General features: G+C 36.5%; 1 protein-coding gene across 19 annotated transcripts in view; it reads right to left on the bottom strand.

The window, feature by feature from the left end:
• Positions 1-20,658, bottom strand: part of CNTLN (centlein) — a 265,942-nt gene that overhangs the window by 72,023 nt on the left and 173,261 nt on the right. For all 19 annotated transcript variants that reach the window (XM_027634384.1, XM_027634388.1, XM_027634379.1 and 16 more), the window contains 2 exons: positions 5,419-5,468; positions 883-974 (listed from right to left, as the gene is read on the bottom strand). In XM_027634384.1, the coding sequence (XP_027490185.1) occupies positions 883-974; positions 5,419-5,468 (142 nt within the window). The remainder of the gene's footprint in view (positions 1-882; positions 975-5,418; positions 5,469-20,658) is intronic.

The raw sequence follows: 20,658 nt of genomic DNA, 5'->3' as shown, positions 1-20,658 counted from the left end.
ACATACCTGAACTGACGTTCAAAGTTATAGATTCGTTTTTATTCAATTTAGGCATGCTTTCAAAGATTTATAAGTAATTAAACAAATAGTTTTGCAAAATGACAAACAAAAGGCATGATATTGTTTAAAGGATGCCTTTTCTTTGCAAGCAAACAAAACATATGGTAAAATACAAGTGAGCCCTCTGAAGTGAACACCTGTTAACATACTAAACTACTTGTGTATGTTACAATGATCAGTACAAATAGCAACTAGTTAAGAGCATTGTTACTGGAGGAGGCAAAATATGTAGAATGCTGATCAATAAAGATAAAATACCTATCACATTTGCTAAGCTAAAGAATACTACATGCATACATTACTATCTTGTGAAAAGAGTGATAGACTCAAATATGTAGAAAACATTTTCATATGCAATATAGTGCTAAAATTTAAATATGATAAAAGGTAGATTTATCACTATTATGCATCAATTCTATTCTGTAGCAAGAGCTCTATGGACATTAACACCTGATATCATGTAAAGTTAAATAGTCAGCAAAAGAAATGAAGGTTTCTGAACTTTCAGTGGCAAAATGCTAAGCTTGTGTTACTTCCAATTTAGATAATTTGTTATTTTTTAACATTACACCTCTAAACATTCTTTTCATTTTCTCTGACATTAGCCATGTTTATCTTAATGATACATTCACAGCTATTTCCCTAGAATTAATTTCTGCATGCAATCCTGTACATCCACATTTTTAAATTAGGAAAGAAAACCATTGCTTAAATTTATGATCACTGACATACATATATACGTGTGTGTGTGTACATATATAGAGATAGATATAGGATTCTTACACCAAAATTTAGGTCTGTTTGCTGGGGTTGGTATCTCACCTTCTGTAACATCTGATGTGAAACTTCTCTCATATTCCTCACTGGAGTATTATTTTTGACCCCATCATCTTCACTAAGTTTAAAAAGTGGCCCTGTCAGAAAATAAATAACAAATCTCTATCATTGAATAAATAAAATACATTGTGTCATTTAATCTGTCACTAAAACAATCCCTAGACATTTTAAGGAAATGCATTATTTACTTCCACAATGATTTATAATGTGGTCTATTTTCTTGACATGCCTTTTGGTCACTTTCTGAAGAGTGACCTCTCTTCAATTATTATTGGAGAATCTCTGTAGCATCACAGTATGTTTTTTTCAGAGTACAAGCTTTTCAAAGGTACAATAGATCTGCAGGTTAAAGACACTACACTTTCATTCCAATTTTTAGTCTTTTATAGACTATTCCCTCTATGCCTTAAAAGCAGAATTCCTTGCCTTTTTATCTACAGTCACTACCAGTTTTGTTCTCTAGGTCTTGTCCCCTGCTAGGAGGATCAGAGTGATTGGTGAACAAAGCAAACAGTAACTGAATTAGGATGGATGAAAACTTTAAACCTTGGTTTTTGTTAAGTTAAAGATCATGTACTTCACCAGATGAATCATACAAATCATTCCACTAAAATACTGGGAAATCATAACAATTAGAAATTGACACAAGTAATGAGAGTAAACATGAATCTAAGCATCAGTGTCAGAGACAGCCATACACTTTAAGTACTAAAAATCCCAAGTTAAAAATTAGATTTATTGAGAAAGAAGAATGCTAAGAAAATGTTTACAAGCACTAAGACATACAGTCAATCAGAAGTAAACCACATTCTGTTTAGATTTTAATCAAGAGCTTAGCACTCACAAATTGCCCACTGCTCACAGAAATGTCCAATTACACACTACAGAAGGTTTTCATCTTAGAATATGAAATACTACATTAAAGAACAAAAGAATCCCAACACTAAAAACACCACAATATTCATATTTCTTTTCTAGTCCTTCGTTCCTCCAAATTAACTTAAAAAATTAATCTTAAGGGATAAATATCTGCGCTACATGGTGAAGGTCTCCTTTAGAAGTAATATTTCAAACTACAAGCAGATACTGTAGGTCACTTAAAAACTTTTGATTTATAAACAAAGAAAGTGCAGAAGAAAACAGTGTTACTCTCTGTAGATTCACAACCCTCTTGATATAAACAGTGACTAACAAGTTTGTTAGAGTGAATTAGACCTTTCTTTTGTCTTTGGAACGTGTCATGGCCAATTAATACTTCTGTAATCATGAAATAAATGGAACACTATTCTAAAGATAATAAAAGCTGAAAAAGGTAAAACTATGCATCTAGGGAATATGTACCTTTACCTTGATATTAATATGCTAGTTCCCATGTTACTTCAGACTACAGTCCCCCAGCACAGTGGTACTGCATACATTTAGAACATTCTTTAAGTAACACACAAAGATAATATGAACATGCTTTTCATCTTTTTCTAAATATTCACTCATTTGAATGTCTGTTGTAGCTTTTATATCAGCATTTACTGTACTCCACTGAAAAGAAAAATTATTTCCCATAGTCAAAGAAACTGATCAAAGCACACAAGGTGTTATGTTTATTATGTGGATGTATTAAAATGCAATTTAAAACTCTATAAATAAACATATTATATGCAGATAATAAAGAATACTGCTGCAAAATAGATAGAAAAGACTATACATGTTCAGTATTATCACAGAAGACACAAGGAATGTAAACAAAAGTAAAGCCAAAGGTCACTGATACATAACCCTTTCTACTGAGCAGAAAATAAATGGCCCATTCTAGCCCCTTCTCCTCCCCTCCCTTCTAATTGTTATGTAAGTGTTCATTGGAATTGGTTAGGGAGGCAATGAAAAAGCATCACCTGTAACTAACTGTCTGTCTGTGATAGCAGAAAGATACATCATATTAGTCTACTCAGCAAGACATGTGCTCTACCTGTCATACCGCTACATAAAAAAATACCAACTTCTCCCTCAAGGAATAGACCCACAAGTCATAAACCCCACTATCTTCAGTCATCAAATTACCATGGTCTTACAAAAGCACACTTATGTCCCACTGAGAAAACATAGCTAACTGTCAGCTTCAGAATGTAACACTTAATTCCTAATTAATAGTCACCAAATCTGATGATAAGTTAGTTCAACACTGCTGCCAAAATGGTACTTGAACTATGATACCACAGTTCACTATTAATATTTGCAGAAAGTCTTCTCACACAAAGAAAAAAATACCAGTTTTAAGAAATATTATAGAGCTGTGTAATAGTCACTCACTATATAAACCATATAGAACCTATATAAACCATCAAAAGATATTTTTTTCTGTAGTACACCCCAGGTGAAGGATTTCCCTGACAGACAGAAGGTGCTATGGTGCATTGTGTTACTGACTCCAGCTACCCATGGTACTGGGTGGCAAAAACCAGGTGGTGGATAACACCACTGTGAAAACCAGAAGGGAATGCCATTCTCACATATAAGCTGTAACTTATAAGTAGAGTTAGGAGTCTCATAATGAAAGAAGTCTTCAAACTGCCTCCTTGAAGAAATAGCGGGCCAACAGTTTACTGTCTTTTAAGAAGGCATTTGTTATTTTTCTGAATAAGATTTGATGGATCCACTATTCTGCTTTTGGAGGAAACAACTTGACTACCTGCCAACACCTTCTTTACCTTAATATACAAATAATGACATGAATAGCATGAATAGTAAATTTGGATTTGATGACTACTAGAAAATAACTGGACAACAAAGTAAGAATGGAAAGAAATTGGAAAGTGCAGGAACATTTTCCTTTTGCCCTGACCCCCTTCATCTTTGACCACCACGGTTTGAAAAATTATATCGAAGAACAACAAAGCTATCCAGTACTTCTTCCTGACAAACAAAACTGATATCAAATAAGATAATATGTACTATTTTAACCCAGGAAAGCTCTGTCTTTTTTACAGAATTTATCCCTTGATATTAGAATGCCTGATGAAAACAGATATCTGCTAAGGTGAAAGCGAATTCCAACATCATTGATAAACTAAGGAAATTCATGAGCAGCTATTTTTTTACACTTCCATTGGTAAAAGTTTGGAACTGGCTGGAATCATCTCAGTCCTATGTGTTAAAAAGGTTTTGCTTAATACGAATCTTTGGACTGGAATCTTATCAGAAGTTCCCTGTCCATTTAAATGATAGCTAAAGTAACACATGATGGAAAAGGTAAATAAAATTTGCCTAACACGCTTCAGTAGTAGTTTAACCCTTTTTCTCAGTCCCAACAAAAGAACAGTTAATCTTCATACCAATAACCAAATCAGAACTATGCCTCCTCCCACAAGCTTTTAAAAGAGGATATTTTTATCTGAAAGAAAATGAAAAAAGAAGGAATAAAATACTAACTGTTAAAGCACTAAGCATGTCAAGAATTGGCAGGTTTAGAGATTTCACTAGTTTTTGGAAAAGCACGGATATTGCTCAGCAGGCCCTCAACTCCTTCTCACCACTAGTTGTCTTACCCTTTCTTTCTGCAAAAAGACTGACTAAATCGGAAAAAATGAAGCAGCAATTTTTAAAGCCAGTATTTAAAACCTTCACTAGTTCCCTTCAGCTCTGTCTGTGGCTATGAAGGTAACATATGAGAAGTAGTATGAAAGAAAACAGTAACTTTCAGTTTTCAGCAGCTTGATATTTCCATTTAGTTTTAGAGATAAAATTTTAAAATAAAGGAAAAAAAGATTTTATTTTTTCATGCAAGTGATCAACATTATCACAAGAAAATAGAAAACAGAAAACAGCCACCAGCGGAAAACTATGATAAAGAATGGTAAGGTTTTATTTCTAAGAACATGTAGAGTACTTCACCAAGTCTCCTACTTTCCTTTGCACAACACTGTGCATAAAGAATTCACCAGAGAAGCAACACACAGACAAACGTAACTATTAACTCGAATATTTCTCCTAGATGATTCAGGAACAGCTAATAATACAAAGAATCAGAGAAGCGATGGAGAGGCAACAGTAACATATTATCTATCCGACTGACAAATACTCATCTTCATAGAAGAGTACTACTGTACTTAACTACTGTAAAGATTGTAAAGATTTAAAAGAAGATATTGATGATCAATATCTTGATGAAATTCTTACATGAATTTCACCATTTTGGTTTACTTTCAAATTCACATACTTTATCAGGCTAGTTTTAAAATAGAATTCTGAATTAGCACCAAATTCGTATATCACTATATCTCAACATGCAAAAACAATTTCAGATTCTGGAGAGAACTTCATAAGCATATAAACATATTCTAGACTTTACATATACATATTAATATACAACTCATGTATATTTTGCTGTATTTTCTCTCCCCTGTTTAGTTGCAAAGCGGCTTGGTGGGTGCTGGGGTCAACCCACTACAACTACATACACACACATAAAATACTATACCTTCCCTTTTTTGTTGTAAAAATAGTTAAGATCCTGTATTGTGAACTTACCTACAGATTGGTGTATTTTCATTTGATCCAATTCTTCTTCAAGATTCAGTCTACAAAAAAGGAAATAAGAAAATAAGAACGACAGAACAATGACATATGCCACCCAGTCACAAGATGCCACTAAAATCATTCAAAAAATTAAACCAAAACTATATCAATACATTACTGGAAAAAAAGTTGTCAACACTCAGGAATTAGTTCTATTTGATAAAACTTAGCATACTTCATATATAAGGAGTCGTTTGTACAACAGCTTTTTAAAATTTACAAATCATCTGAACTTCCAAAATTCAGATACAGTGTTGATCGTATCATACACTAAGAAGTTTCAGCTGATCTTTTCAGGTAAGAAAATGCCTGAGATGAAAAAAAGACCAGTAGGAGGCACAGTCCTGTTAAGATGGGGATAAGTACTCTGTCCCAGAGGGAACCACCAGCCAAACTTGCGCAAATATATTGTAGCAGTTAGCAATTCTTTGAGAGACTTATTAATAAAATCTTTCCTCCCCTTTTCCAGCCCTGATCTACCAGTATATTACTACCATAGTCTATTCTGTAATATCAACCAGCAGAACAAAATACCTGAATCAGTCCTTTTCAATTTATTAAAATTACAAACAAATAAAGTCACCAGGATACCAGTGCTAAAGTCTCAAAGTCAAATTGGGAAATGCTAGAATGAAAGACATGAATTTAAACTATTCACTTATACTTGTGTTTTCTGACACAATCTCTAACTATATAATTGTACACTATTTCAGCAATAAAATCCCCACCCATTTTAGCCAAGGATCCTACAGCACACAGAACAGTGCACAGTCATTTAATTTGCACCTTTCACTTAAAATATAAACACATATCATATACAAATACACATAATTCTAGCTCTGTTGTAAAAGTTGGACTGCTAGTTTTCTCACAGTTATTTTCTGCTGTACTCTGAACAGCAGTACCTTTTTCACAGGAAATTAATGCTTTACCCTACTTTGCCCTCTGAGATAACGTATAAAAAATTTGGCCAAACTATCTTAAGGAAAGGTGTAACGAAAAAGTTCTTCCAGTATACACAGTATGCTACAGCACATTATACATCATATGCATCTCAGACTCAGCTGTACAACATGAATTACAATGAAAATTATAAACGTAAAAGGTTGAAGTAACTTGCTTTGCATGACACAAAAGAATCCAGCTGGTTTTTCAGAATCACTCAGCTGCCTTCACTGGCTGACTTTCTGTGCTCTTCTTTCAGCTTCCAATACTCAGTCAGTCATCATCAACTTCTGTTATACAGACTACAGTGGCCTTTGTCTCCACACTGTCCTAACTCCTTACAGCATGTTAACTTCTTGCACTGAATGGCAAAATATTTCCTTGAAAAAACATTGTTTACATAATTAAAGACTGAATCCAACATATCTGCTTCCTGCTTGAACCTCTATCTTCTGAACAAGTTAGTTTTCAACTTCAAAACCGTTATTTGAATGAAAATGTTTATAAACATATATAATGCCTCTCTATACACTAATTGACAAGCACACAATGATGATTGTACAAGATTTTTAAGAGCAAACTTTTCATAAAGATTTTTCTTTAGGCTGATGAAACACATGAAGAAGTAACTAAATGATATGAAATAAGTAAAGGGGTAGGTTTCTAGTCTGAATATCTGAAGTGCCTCCAAAAAAATTAATATGTCTGTGAAATAGTCTCCAACTTATGTTATGATACATTTAAGCTGGAAAAATTTCAGTTAAGTCTGGACAAGAAATTACAATATACAATACAAGATCCAACCAATACAAGCCAATGACTGGCTTGCATGAATGTTAGAAATGCTCAACTGGGTTAGCCCAGTGCCAGGTCCATCTATCACTAGTGCTCTGTGTCCAGCAGAGGCAAAAGCAGATGCTACTCAGGAAAGAGAGCAAGCCTAACAGTTTCCGCAGTTTGATTCCAATTTTCCACCCTAGAAGTGGCATATAAGCACTACACTTTGTTTCTTCTGCTTTAACTGGTTCCCTGTTGCTAAAAGAACCTTTTCTCAAATCCCACACCAATGGAATTTTTTTTTCTAAACTTTAATGTGGAGCCTTGTCAAAGGCAACTGAAAAATACAGATCAGATTACTGTTACCACATAGTTACTATCACTCTTCCATAATTCCAGCAGGTTAATGAAGCAGGATTTCCCTTTAAAGGAGTCACAGTAATGCTTCCCCAAAAACACTGTGCTGATCTATGCTTAGTGCTCTTTCTCTCTGGTGTTTTTTTTGGGTTTGTTGGGTTTGTTGGTTTTTTTAACCCCTCTCCAAGCACCATTTTTTCCTAAAGACTGACTGCCACCTTCCTAAGTATGGAAGTAGTCAGGTTCACTAGTCTGCAGCTCCCTCTGGAGCCCACTCTATAGATGGGAGTTACAGTGGCAAACTGCCAGTCCACTGGCACAGTGGCTGTTAACAATGAGATACAGTTCAGTAACTTCATACTTTCACATCCCTTGGGTGTGAACATGCTTCAGTTTCTTCACACCTCGGCGCAGGAAGAATATTAGCATCAAGATATTAACAACTAATCAACTTGACCTCATAATTGCTTCAAATATGCCTAACAGCTTTGATCTATCGGTTACAAAGAATACACGACTTGTTGGCATCTTCTAAGCATCATTAGCAGTGAATCATACACTCATAGAATAGTTTAGGTTGGAAGGAATCCTAAAGATCATCTAGTAGCAAAGACTGACCGAGCAAAAGATTGTTCTTTTATTGTCTTGTAAACCCAGCATATCATTTTACACTGTTACCATTAAGCAAACCTGTAAATTTCCTTACTGTCTTGTTTTACACCTATTATAAGCAAAATTTTACTGTAACAGCTTAAGCACATTTGAAAAACAATCTTCAAGAACCTGTTTAAGCTTCTCAACTTCTCACATGCATATGCCCTGCTACTTTTTATTAGCCCTACTTTTTCGTAGCAACACAAGTTTAAGTATTACATGCTGACCTTTTCTCTGTGAGGGCCATAAAAACTTCCCCATTGAGTCTCTAGACAGAGCTACTTAAGATTATTTTGGGACACAGGTAGGTTTGGGGTTATTTGGATTGGTTATTTGGGTTGGTTTGAGGTTACTATCAGTGCTGGTCACTTTTAAACATTATCTCCTAAGGGCAAAGGAGCAGCAATTCTCAAAGGTTGGAAGTCAAGCAGGCAAAGCACAAGGCTGCCTTGGCTGAACAGAAATCTTTACTTGGAATTAAGGCAAAAAAGGAAGCTGTATGCCCAGTGGAAGCAAGGTCGAGTCACATGGGAAGAATTCAGAGATGCTGCTTGTCGCAATAGGGAAAAAACTCATGAAGCCAAAGCTCAACTGGAGTTGCAGCTGGCCAGAAATGTGAGGGACTATAAAAATTGGTTTTTTCAAATATGTTAATGTCAATAGGCAGCATAGAAATATTATTGGCCTGTTACAGGATGAGAATGGTCACCTCACAACCACAGACAGACACAAGGTAGAGGTGTTTAATGCTTTCTTTGCTTTGCCTTCAACACTGATGAGGGACCAAGGGTGTCTCAGTGCCCTGAGCTGGAGGACTGTGACTGCGAGAATTATCAACTCCTAGTCGACCCTGAAACTGTGTGAAATCTGCTGCTCCAGCTGGATCCCTAGAAATCTATGGGGCCTGATGGAATTCATCACAGAATCTTCAAAGAGTTAGCTGATGTTATTGCAAGATGATACTCGATTTTTGAGCAGTCTTGGGAACCCAGAGAGGTCCCAGCTGACTGGAAGGTGGTAAATGTTGTCCCAGTTTTTAAGAAGGGCAAGAAGGAGTACCTCAGAAACTACGGACCTGTCAGACTCACTTTAAGTGCATGGTAAAGTTGTGGAGAAGAATATTCTGGGAAGTATTGAAAAACAGCTGAAAGACAACATAGTCATTGGTCAGAGACAGCATAGCCTCACGAGAGGAAAGTCCCGCTTATCCAACTTGATTTCCTTTTATGATGAGGTAACCCACACAGTTGATCAAAGGAAGCCAGCTGATGTAATCTTTTGGGATTTCAGTAGAGCTTTTGATACTGTCTCTCACAGAATCCTTCTGGACAAACTGTCCAGCACACAGTTGGATAAACACATCATGCAGTGGGTGAGCAGTTAGCTCACAGGTCGAGCACAGAGGGTAACAGTGAATGGGATGACATCAGACTGGTGACCTGTCACTAGTGGGGTTCCACAGGGCTCCATCTTACACCCTGTACTCTTCAACATCTTCCTAAATGGCTTAGATGCAGGACTGGAAGGGATACTAAGCAAGTTTGCAGATGATACAAAACTGGGAGGAGCTGTTGACTTCCTCAAAGGCAGAGAGTCCCTGCAGAGAGACCTTGACAAATTAGAGGACTGGGCAATCACCAACCAGATGAATTTCAACAAAAGAAAGTGCCAAATTTTGCACCTGGGATGGGGCAACCCTGGATATTCATACAGACTGGGGAATGAGATGCTAGAAAGCAGTGCCATGGAAAGGGACCTGGGGATCCTGGTTGAATCTGAGTCATTAGTGCCCTGGCAGCCAGGAGGGCCAACTGTGTCCTGGGGGGCATCAGGCAAAGCATCACCAGCCAGTCGAGGGAGGGGATTGTCCCACTCTGCTCTGCACTAGGGCGGCCTCACCTTGAATATTGTGTGCAGTTTGGGGCACTGCAATATAGGAAAGATATTGAGCTGTTAGATAGTGTCCAAAGGAGGGCAACAAAGATGATGAAGGGCCTTGAGGGGAAGCCATTTGAGGAGAGGCTGAGGTCACTTGGTCTGTTCAGCCTGGAGAGGAAGACACTGAGGGGAGACCTCACTGCAGTCACAACTTCCCGTGAGGGGAAGAGGAGAGGCCTCTGTGGTGACCAGTGACAGGACTGAGAGAATGGCCTGAAGTTGTGTCGGGGAGGTTTAGTTTAAATATTAGAAAGAGATTCTTCACCCAGAGGGTGGCTGGGCACTGGAACAGCCTCCCCAGGGAAGTGGTCACAACACTATGCCTGACAGAATTCAAGAAGCACTGGAACAACGCTCTCAGGTACATGACCCTTCTTGACCCTTTTGAGTTCCTTCCAACTCAGCATATTCTGAGGTTCTGTTATTTTATTTCAATTTTTTAAAATTGTAGCTCATATTTTGTGTGGGTTTCAGCTACAGTATCTTTCTTAACAATCTCGAATGGTACATAGGTTTCTGCTTGTTCTAGTGTTTGGGGGGTAGGATATTTTTTGATTAGTTGCTTCATTTTTATGTGGCTCCCTTTCTGGAAAGTGAATATCCCCAGTCCAAGTGGTTTGGTCTACTGTCTTTTGATATAATTTAAAATAATTAAAACAAAAAAAACCCCATATAAACCCAATAAGGGCCTTCCCTTTTCTTCTGGTAAAGTTATGGAACAAATCATCTTGGAAATCATGTCCAGTCAGCTAATGGACAAGCTGACTGAAAACAGCTAGCATATATTTACCAAGGAAAAATCTTGCTTTATGAACCTCACTGCTTCTGTAAGAGATGACCGGTTGTAAGCATAAAAGTAAAGCAGGCAAGGGTGCATACCTTGAATCTGGTAAGGTATTCAAGATGGTCTTCCATCTCTTTCTTGCGAAAGAGTTGAAATCTGAATAGAAAATTAGATAAAGTGTCTGGAAAATTGGCTGGACGGTGAGGCTGAAGGGGTGATAATCTGTCATGTGGAGTACAACTGGCAGCTAGCACCTATAAGCATTCCTCAGGGATCCATAACAGAGCTTGTACTGTTTACTGTCTTCATTAACAACCTCAAAGATGTGTTAGAGTGCCTCACAGCAAGTTCACAAATTATATAAAATTGAGGGAAGTAACTGAGGGCTCACTAGAGGCCTGGACCACTGCTCACAGAGATTTCATAGGAAGGAAAAAAATGGCCTGATGGGAAGTTAATGAAATTAAGGCAAAGTCCTGTTAGAATAGCTGCTTGCAACAGGACATGCTAGAAGACTAACTGGCTAGAGAGCAGCTTTGCAGAAAAAATAGGGTCCTTTGGAGGAACATGTTGAACATTAGGTAGTGACAGGCCTTTGTGGTGAAGGCTAACAACACGACAGCTATACAGGCAAGAGTCAGTCAATTTACAGAATCGATTCTATTTCAGCCCTTGTCAGACAGCACGTGTGGCTGTGTCTTGTTTTAGGCTCTTCCAAGAAAGACATTGACCTAAATAGATTAGGTCTAGCAAAGGGGTAGTCAGGGGTCGGGCACATGATTTATTGATTTATGACAACAGAGTGAAAGAAAACCACCCAATCCCAACACCCACTATACGTAAAAGAGTTCCTTTACTGTAGGACCACTCTTGGTGCAAGAGGACATTATCACATCAGCTAGACAACAGGTCTCATATTCATGGTCTCATCTAAGAGACTAAATTCCTCCTGGCAACTTCTTTTTGCAAGAGTTACGCTTTTCGTGGCTGCACATATAAAATGTCTTATATGTAGAAAATCATACATGTCTCACTAAAACAAACGGAATAAATTGCATGCCACTGGGGGACTCCTACCTGCATCCTGAGTTTAATTTTTTTTCAGTCTTGGGAAGCTAACATAGGTTAGCCACCCCTTTAGAACCAATTACTGTCATCCTATCCTATTTTATCCTATCCTAATTAGTCACTTAGTTGGTTTCTTTTATTATTTCTAATCTGAAGCCTTACAATCTTCTGTTCACTAACTTTTTAAGTTTTGAATGCAAATATTAGGCCACTCATGGTCAAAATGTTTGCATTGAGGCAATTTTTAAGTATATAATTCATTTCAAAACAGATTCTATACTGATTTCTAATAAAACTTTTTTCTTGAAAAACAACATAATAAAACAAAACCTTTAAACTACTCAAGCTAGAACTTGTAAAAAAGGGAAAAAAGCACCTGTATATGTATTATAACAAGAAATATACATCTAGTTCAGTTCTCTAAAATTAGCCACAGAAGTACCGTAGCCTGCACTTTTTGTTACAAGAGAGCAGCTCAACAAAAAGGGGAATAGGATGTAATGTGGTGTTCTTGAAGAGTACAGCTCTTTGCAGAGCCTATATAATTGCTACTTTCCCCAATAACAAGAAGCATCAAAGAAGGTTCAAGTACGAGTTTTCTAAGGAGCAAGAAGGGACTCTGAGGAATTCAAGGTAACTGAAGAAGTCACAGAAAACTACTGATGTATAATGCAACACTGACAGAAATTACTTAACCTGAAAGTACTAGTGGCAAAAAGCCAGGGTGGGGGGAAATAGTTGCATTCCAGCCTTTCATTTACACCATTGTCTCCCTCACTGTCTCACACAGATGTGCCAACTTAATAGGTAAGAACTGGTTTTTTTTATGAAATTCTTCTCCCTCTCCAGAAAATAATGCAAATGAGCCTGAAGATAAACATCTCAGTGTGCTTTTTGCCCAAAAGTGGGACTGCCTTTAATAAACTATGTCTACCCCACCAGTCTTTTAAATGATTCATGTACAACACTTTCATAAAGCAGATTAGGTACTTAAAAAGGCCTGTGATACAGTTGCACAGATTCCAGTGACATGAGATGCTTTCCTCACCTACTGAGGGTTAAGGAATGATTGCTTTTGCAATCCTTCAACTTAGAGGATCAAAAATAAACTCTGTATGTAGTAATGAAGAATACTAACCTCCTAGAATTACTGAGTCAGAACAGCAGCATCAAATTTCAGATACCATGAACAAGAGCTTCCAACGCTATTTTAGCAGATTAATATTTGCTGTAATTGTCTAAAGCATATGCTCACTGGATTTACTGCATCAGTTTTTACATCTTTCAGTTTCATTTAGCACATCAAACAACAGAAAGAAGGAATACAAGACACAAACTGAGGCTGAGGAATGGAATCTTTTAAGATATTTCAACAGTGGAAAGGTGGTTTCTGTGTAAAGTGTTCCTATGCTGACTGTAGACTTGAGTCATGGAAATTGAAAAGAAATATTTGAATATTAGTACTTGTCCTCTTGATCTTTTGACAGTAGAAACACTGGGAAATGCTTCAAGACTAGCCAAGAAATGCCTTATCCATATGTGTTTCTACAACTTTTTTTTCTTTTAGGGTTTCACATTTTACAATTACTACAACTACAAGGTTGATTTAAAAAAGAGAAAATAAAAGTATACTTTAAACTTTTTGTATCTGATATCAAATATTTTTTTCTTCTAATAAATCCAGTAGTTACTAAACAAAGTGAAAGAAATTATAAATTTACACTGTAGATTAGGTTGTGCGTCTTATTTCTGTTGGAATCTCATAAACACAATCTCACCATTATGTCTGTTAAACTACTAAATAGAATACTACTAAACCCCCTCAACCTTAAAAGCATTTTGCAAGAAACGAGGAAGATCTAGAATCTGAAGTTCATTTAGAGATGATATCGCTGTACAAGAGGAAGACTGCTGCATGTAGGTATCCAAGTGCTGCAAAACAAACCATACAAAACATCGATAAAAGATTAGGGTTCAGAATTGAAATACACACAGCAACGTAGAACTTGAAAGTCTATAGTCATAACAATAGGAAAAAAAACCATTTGGAAGAAAGGGGTTTGCTTGATGGACTCAGAGGAGATAAACCATTGAACTATAATTCAAGAACAAATGATGGGATTTGAATACAATGAAAATATGCAGGTCAAGAGAAAAGACAAAGCAACCTAAGTACAAGTATAAATTGGTCTCTTCCAGCTCACGAAAAATTCACATCTTTGCACCTTGTCTCTTGACAAAGTCAAAGGCTGCTACTGCATTTTATTGTCTCAGTCACATTTCTGCAGTGTATTCATTCTATTATTTAACTCAACTTTTAAAAAAGGAAGTTCCTGGAATATAATTTAAAACAACAGATAGATAACAGACACAACCTTTGAGCAAGAGTTTATCACATACTTAGTGAAGTACTCTGACAACTTACATAATCTTTTTTATAGATATGGGAAGTGGGTGAAACCTTGCAGATTGTTGTAATTCCAGAATTCTGTAAATAAGCTCTTATCCGCTGATAAACTGATGGAAAGGAATAGAAATAAAACCTTACTAAATTTGAATGTGTTTGAGAAGTAATAGGAAAAACTGTTCCAAATTATCTCTGAAAATTTGCATAAAACACCTTCTAGCTGTATACATAAATAACCTTAGGCAAAGGAGATTCATTACCAGAAATACAGATCAGCAATTTAGAACAAAACGAATAAGTAACCAGTCAGTTAAACTTTAAAAAATTTCTTTAAACTCAGAAGTCTAAACTCATATCTGCAATGGAAATGCTAACATAGTGAGGTATAAAACGTTTTCAAAACATGGCAAACAACTCTTTTTCTGGTGACGCTGTGGGAGTCTTTGCAGTCCTGATTAGTTTATAGTCAAGGTTTAGAGAGTCCTAAAGAAGATTGTATTACTGTATCCTGAAAATTTACAGTAACAACCTACCAAATTTACCAATAATGAAGGTTACATAACTGAGTGACATACATGATTGATATTTCTAATTTTAAGAATACGTTAATCCTATATCTATCTATTAGATGGACTGTAAATGGTCTTTAAAATAACTATGTAGCTCCCACATAGACTTTTCTGCTATTAAAAAGAGGGGGAAAAAAAAAGGCTGGTTTTGCAATGTGGTTGAAAGAGCAATAAAAACTAGCAGACTGGAAAAAAATCCAGAATTTATGACTCTTTCCAGAAAAAAATGCCATGCTCTTATTTATACTCACATGTTGTATTTTCTAGTAGCTTTGCTAAGTTTAAGTGATAGCCCATCAGATGGAAGAAAAGCAACTTAGAGCAATACAAAGCCTATAAACTAGTATACTGCTTTTCAGCTTTATGTAGTCCTGAAACTTCTCAATGGCCTTGAGCCTTCTGCATAAAGAGGTTATGCTGCTTGTAAGTATATCTTTAAGTAGATTTTACTCTCTTTCTTCAGTAAGTCTTTTTAAGGATAAGCATTTTCGTACCTGGTTCCAAAACAAGCTGACCTTCTGACAATATAATCTACTCCAAAGTACTTTTAAATATTACTCTATTGACAGGAAACAGTCCAGGGCAGCAACAGTGCTAAATGCTCTATACTAGATGGTCAGAGAATAACTTCCAACTCCAAGGAGGAGCCACTGAATCCTTGCATTAAAAGGAATCAGCACTCAAAATTAGCAGGACTCCACTGGCACTTCCTAGAATACCGTCAGAATCTTCTAACATGCCATGTCAGAACTAGAATCATATCTTTTGTTTTTACATCCTGAGAACAATCTCAAACTGATTGGTTTACTACAAACAACTTCGTGAAAAAAAAACCTTCTTCTTACTTGTAACATATATACAAAATGCACCACCAGGAGCAGGAAAGAGTACACCATTCTGTTTTATGTACCAATGCTTCATTTCTATCCAACCATGATTGCCACAGCCTTACTTGGTAATATTAAAACAAGGATATTAAGAAATCAAGAGATTCAATCTATCCAGATAATAGTTGATAGTGGTATTTCATACATTTTTAAGGTACTCATCTTGATCCACAACTACAGTATCTGCTGTTTTACAGAATCATACAATATGCTGAACTCTATTTTTGGCATTATAATACTTTTGATTACTCCTTCTTTATTTAGTTTATTTTTAATGCCAATTTGGAACATAGGAAGAGGTAGTACATTAAAAATGTGTGCTATAGAATCAGTTATGCTAGAGGAATTACTTCTGATTTCTTTCGGATTATAGCTAGGCATCAGCAAGAAATTCCTTGTAATAGTTGCTTACTTATCAAGTTACTAGAATAGGAGAAATGCTCCTGCCATCTGCATATGAACACGGCTTCTGCAAAATATACCTTCTTGCTAGAACAAAATATCCTAGTACTCACTCACTATTTTTAATTGTCAGCAATTCTAAAGATAACATCAGGAGCTCTCACATAGCTCCAAATCTAAAGTACATACACGCATGCGCACTTGGGTCTCAATGCACTAAAGAAAAGCTAATTTAGAAAGATAGCCTGAACTATAGCATAAACTTTCTCTCCACACTTAGAAGTTTAAAGGGCTCCTTCCCTCCAGAGTTGCTGACCCTGGGTTAACCCATTGCCAGAAGACTCTAGTTAGTTCTCCAGCAAACCTCTGTCTCCTGAGTAATACGCATCCCATAAGCCAGCCATTGCTCATCAGCAGCTTTCAGCATGTACAGGTAAAGCAAGCAGGAGACTCATACATTCCCCTGCATAGAGATAAAAGGAATTAAGAGACCAGGCTCATGGCAGTCTAAAATAAACATCCAAACAAACAATAAGACTTTTTTCCATTTGTCCCAGGGAGTTTTATCTGGAAAATAAAGAGAATCTAATTTCTAATAGAGCTGAATACATAAGATGAAATAACCCACTGAGGAAACTGACTCGTTCCCAAGGATTACATGTTGTAGAGACTGCAGCAGGATGACTCTTTGGAGAAATAAGCATAACCAACCATAATCTCCTCATGCATATTGTTGCCGGTGTGGACTGATATCAGGGGGCTACTCCAGGAGCTGCTGCAGTCAGGGAATCTGAGTCCAAAGGGTTAACTATTGCCTTTTCAAATGTTCCAATGTTTTCCTCCAGGGTCATGGAAGACTGTTAAAGACTCGAAAGCCAAATTACGAAGAAAATCAGACAGAAAAAGACTGCTAAGCAAGCTTTGCCTGCTCTTTATCAGAGTCCTTAAAAAGGGACAGTAGCATTGCTTATTACAGTAGCCAAAAAAAGTAAGTTTTAAAGACACTAGGTCAAAGTAGTATCAGAGAATTTTTTCTTATCCAGACCTTAAGCTAAATAGCCTAATAATCCTTGCAAGGAAAATGAGACAGCAGAAGCAGCTCTCCTTTCTTCCCCTCAGAAAAGAAAGATCCTTGAGAAGAAAGACAGCCTGTCATAGAAACATCATAGAACAATATAGAAACATCTTCTGGGTAGGCAAAGCTGAATTTTACTTTTTGTTCTTGACTCCTCAAAAGGGTAAAAATTCTGCTCTGTTATACCAGAGTAGAATGCACATGCACATTATACAAACTCTTGTAAAAAGCCCATACAGAAAATATAGAAAGAGGCTTTCATAAATTAAGTCTGATGCATCAAAACGCAAACATTCATTCTAATTTTCTACTACTCCAAAATTATTTAGAGTCAGGAGAACTGAGGTAGGCAGAAACTTTATCCAACTTTTACATGTGAAATACTACTCCAGCAGAAATTCTTCACTTTGTTCCTACAGCATTACAATTCAATTACATTTGCCTGCAGTAACAGCAAAATACATTCTTTTCATGGGTCTGTATATTTATGTGTCAACTGACAGCCTTGGGAGGTGAGAACAAACCTGGGAGCAGGTGTTTGATATAGACTGTGCAAGACAGCATTACATATGTCTGGGCATAACGCTGCCAAAGGAAGAGTAAAGCAAAAAGTACCAGCATTACTCCAGTTCTGTGATCATTCAAACTCTCCAGAATGATTTACTGTAATTCCTTCACAGTAAGAAACGTATAGCCTTAATTAACCAAAGAAATGAAGTCTTTGACTATATAGAGTCTTTGAGCTATCCATCTTACTTGTCCATTCACTTCCCAGAAATATGTCTTTATCATTCTTGTTTCCCAGTTCAGTCAGTTGTAGGATGGATGAACACTGCAGGGAGAGCTATCTGTTGGTGATAAGTAAAGTCTTTCTGATTTACTACCCACATTCAGGTGCAAAAAAGGATAAAAGCAACTCTCCCATCAGTCCACTGTCTGTTCACATAAGAAAAAAGTGAATAGTGTCATAGTTGTCAAGAGTGAGTTTTGAGATATATTTCAAATTAACAGTAACTCCAAAACCAAAGAAGCACTAGTGATAGTGACTAAGATAATTTCAACATGCAGCATAACCTTTAGTTTGCAAAAGGATGGTAGAATAACATGCCTAAAATTTTATCTACCATTTAGTAACCTTGAATTTGTTTCACTGTAGCACAGAATCCACCTGACTGACCAAAAAGTGTTTAAAGAAAATATAAATGTTACATTGTGTGAATTGTGTTCATTATTTAATTTGCAATTTTTCATTCCTTTATAACAAGACCATCCTAACAATCTCATAAACAGTATTTACCTGTAATTAGTTCAGAATGGATTCAACTTCAAGGGCTAAGACTGAGGTATCAATGCCCATCAACATAACTCAGAGAAGCACAGATGATGAGGATTCTATTACGTGGATATCAGGAGAATTTTATTTTTGTATCAGTGCTTTTAGCTTTTTATATAGACCTCAGATGACAATACACTAGAGCCTCTATTGCCTACACCTGTTGCTCATATGGAGCTGGTTTCCAATAATGCAAATAAGAATGCAAATCAATTTCTTAAATTATTCCTTACACTGAAATATTTGAGTTTTAGGAAAATTTGGATGATTTCATGTTTATTCTCACGTAGTTGTGTTTGAAAAAAACCCAATACTTCTTAGAAGACGTATTCTGAATTTCTTACAAATTCTGAAAAGATCCAAAAGCATTAAGATAGGCTAAACCTTTGCATGTATATGCATACTCTGCCTCATGCAACAAAAGACAGCTAAGTAGTTGATCACAAAGATCATAATAAAGGTCCACTTAGCTCCACAACTGAGTTTCTAGAATTCTAATATGGTACACTTTAGGGAAAAGAGTCCAAGAAATAAGGCAAGAATACATAAATAAAGCTTAATAATTTTCGTGGTAAAATACTATCCAAACTCTTTGAAGAAAATGTCCCTACATCTTCCCAAAATTCAGTTGTTGAAGTTCCATATGGGATTAGCTAAACTGAGACGTAATCATCAAAATTTGTGATTTTCCTTCAAAAATCAGTACTATGCAAAGGAAAGTGGAAAATTAACACTGTATGCTAAATTCATCTTGCCAGAAAGCACCAAGCACTGCTACCTTTACCAGAATTCCCAGGAACCCAACTGAAGGTGTTGCAGGGAAACGTACATTCATTACTCCCTCCTTATTCTCTTAATATAGCAGTCTGACACGTTACTAGCTTTGGTGTGCTTTGGTGTTATAGACTGTAGGTTTATAGGTCTCTTCTATGAACATTCAGTACAGTTTAACAAGACACACTTATACTTGTTTATTTTTATATATACATACATACTTGTAGACTGATAAATCAGACCTTTCTATATAAATGCTGATGACTTTTTGTCTGGGCCACAGAGGCAAGAAAAAGACATCCCTTTTGCAGGCAGTGTGCTTACCAAAGGTACAACAATTCATTTCTAAACCACTCAGATAATCTACAGAAACCACTCTGATTCAACATCAGGGCAGGCAATAGTTCTTGCAAGCAGCACAAAGGGAAGCTAATACAGTGTCCTTCCTTCACCATCTCTCTGCTATTCTTGTCCCTACAATGCCCAGATTTTATCAGTAATGAAACTTCAGTCTGCCTTTCTCTGCTTCTGTATTACGAAAAACGTTTAGCAGCATGACTGCATGTTTCCAATAGGACACAATCCCACCATGCATGAGCACTGAGGTACAAATATCTGTAGACAAGAAGAGTCTGATTAAACATGGAAGAACAAATGAAAAACACCAACGCATATGATTCAAAAAATACACTAAGCCCCCAAATTTGTCTGTTAGCTAGGACGCAAGAAATTATAAGATCTGGTAGACATTGGTAAGAAATGTTCTAGACAAGCTTAACAATTAAAAAGCATTAATCTCATCATCCCTGACCAATCGTTCTCCCTGGAAAACAATTAGGTGACACAGTGCCTTGTGATAATGTAACCGGCATCTTGCTAGAAAAAATAGTTCTCTTCACAAAAAGGGCCATGTATGTTCATTCTAAATTACTTCATGTGGCATTTCTAGCTGACTTCGGTCCCTTAAAAAGATCTTCTAAAAACTACACCCTGCAGTACACCTAACGTTGCTGGTTTTTTACATTTTACATTATTTGTACACACTCTTTCACATTCTCACACTTGAGCCTGTCATTTTCACTGAAAAATCAGTCAGTGATCATGCACTTTTGTCACAACCCTTTGAAGAGTCCCACCACCAGCAGCAGAATTTAGGCTGCAATTTCTTTCAGTAGAATGAAAGGTGGCATTTCAGATTTAGCAATCTTTTTTCCACCAGAAA

Source organism: Corapipo altera, unplaced genomic scaffold (assembly GCF_003945725.1).
Source record: "Corapipo altera isolate COAL_440 unplaced genomic scaffold, ASM394572v1 61411, whole genome shotgun sequence".
Taxonomy (NCBI): Eukaryota; Metazoa; Chordata; class Aves; order Passeriformes; family Pipridae; genus Corapipo; species Corapipo altera.
Note: the sequence above shows the minus strand (reverse complement) of the source record. Positions and strands in the feature narration are given on the sequence as shown.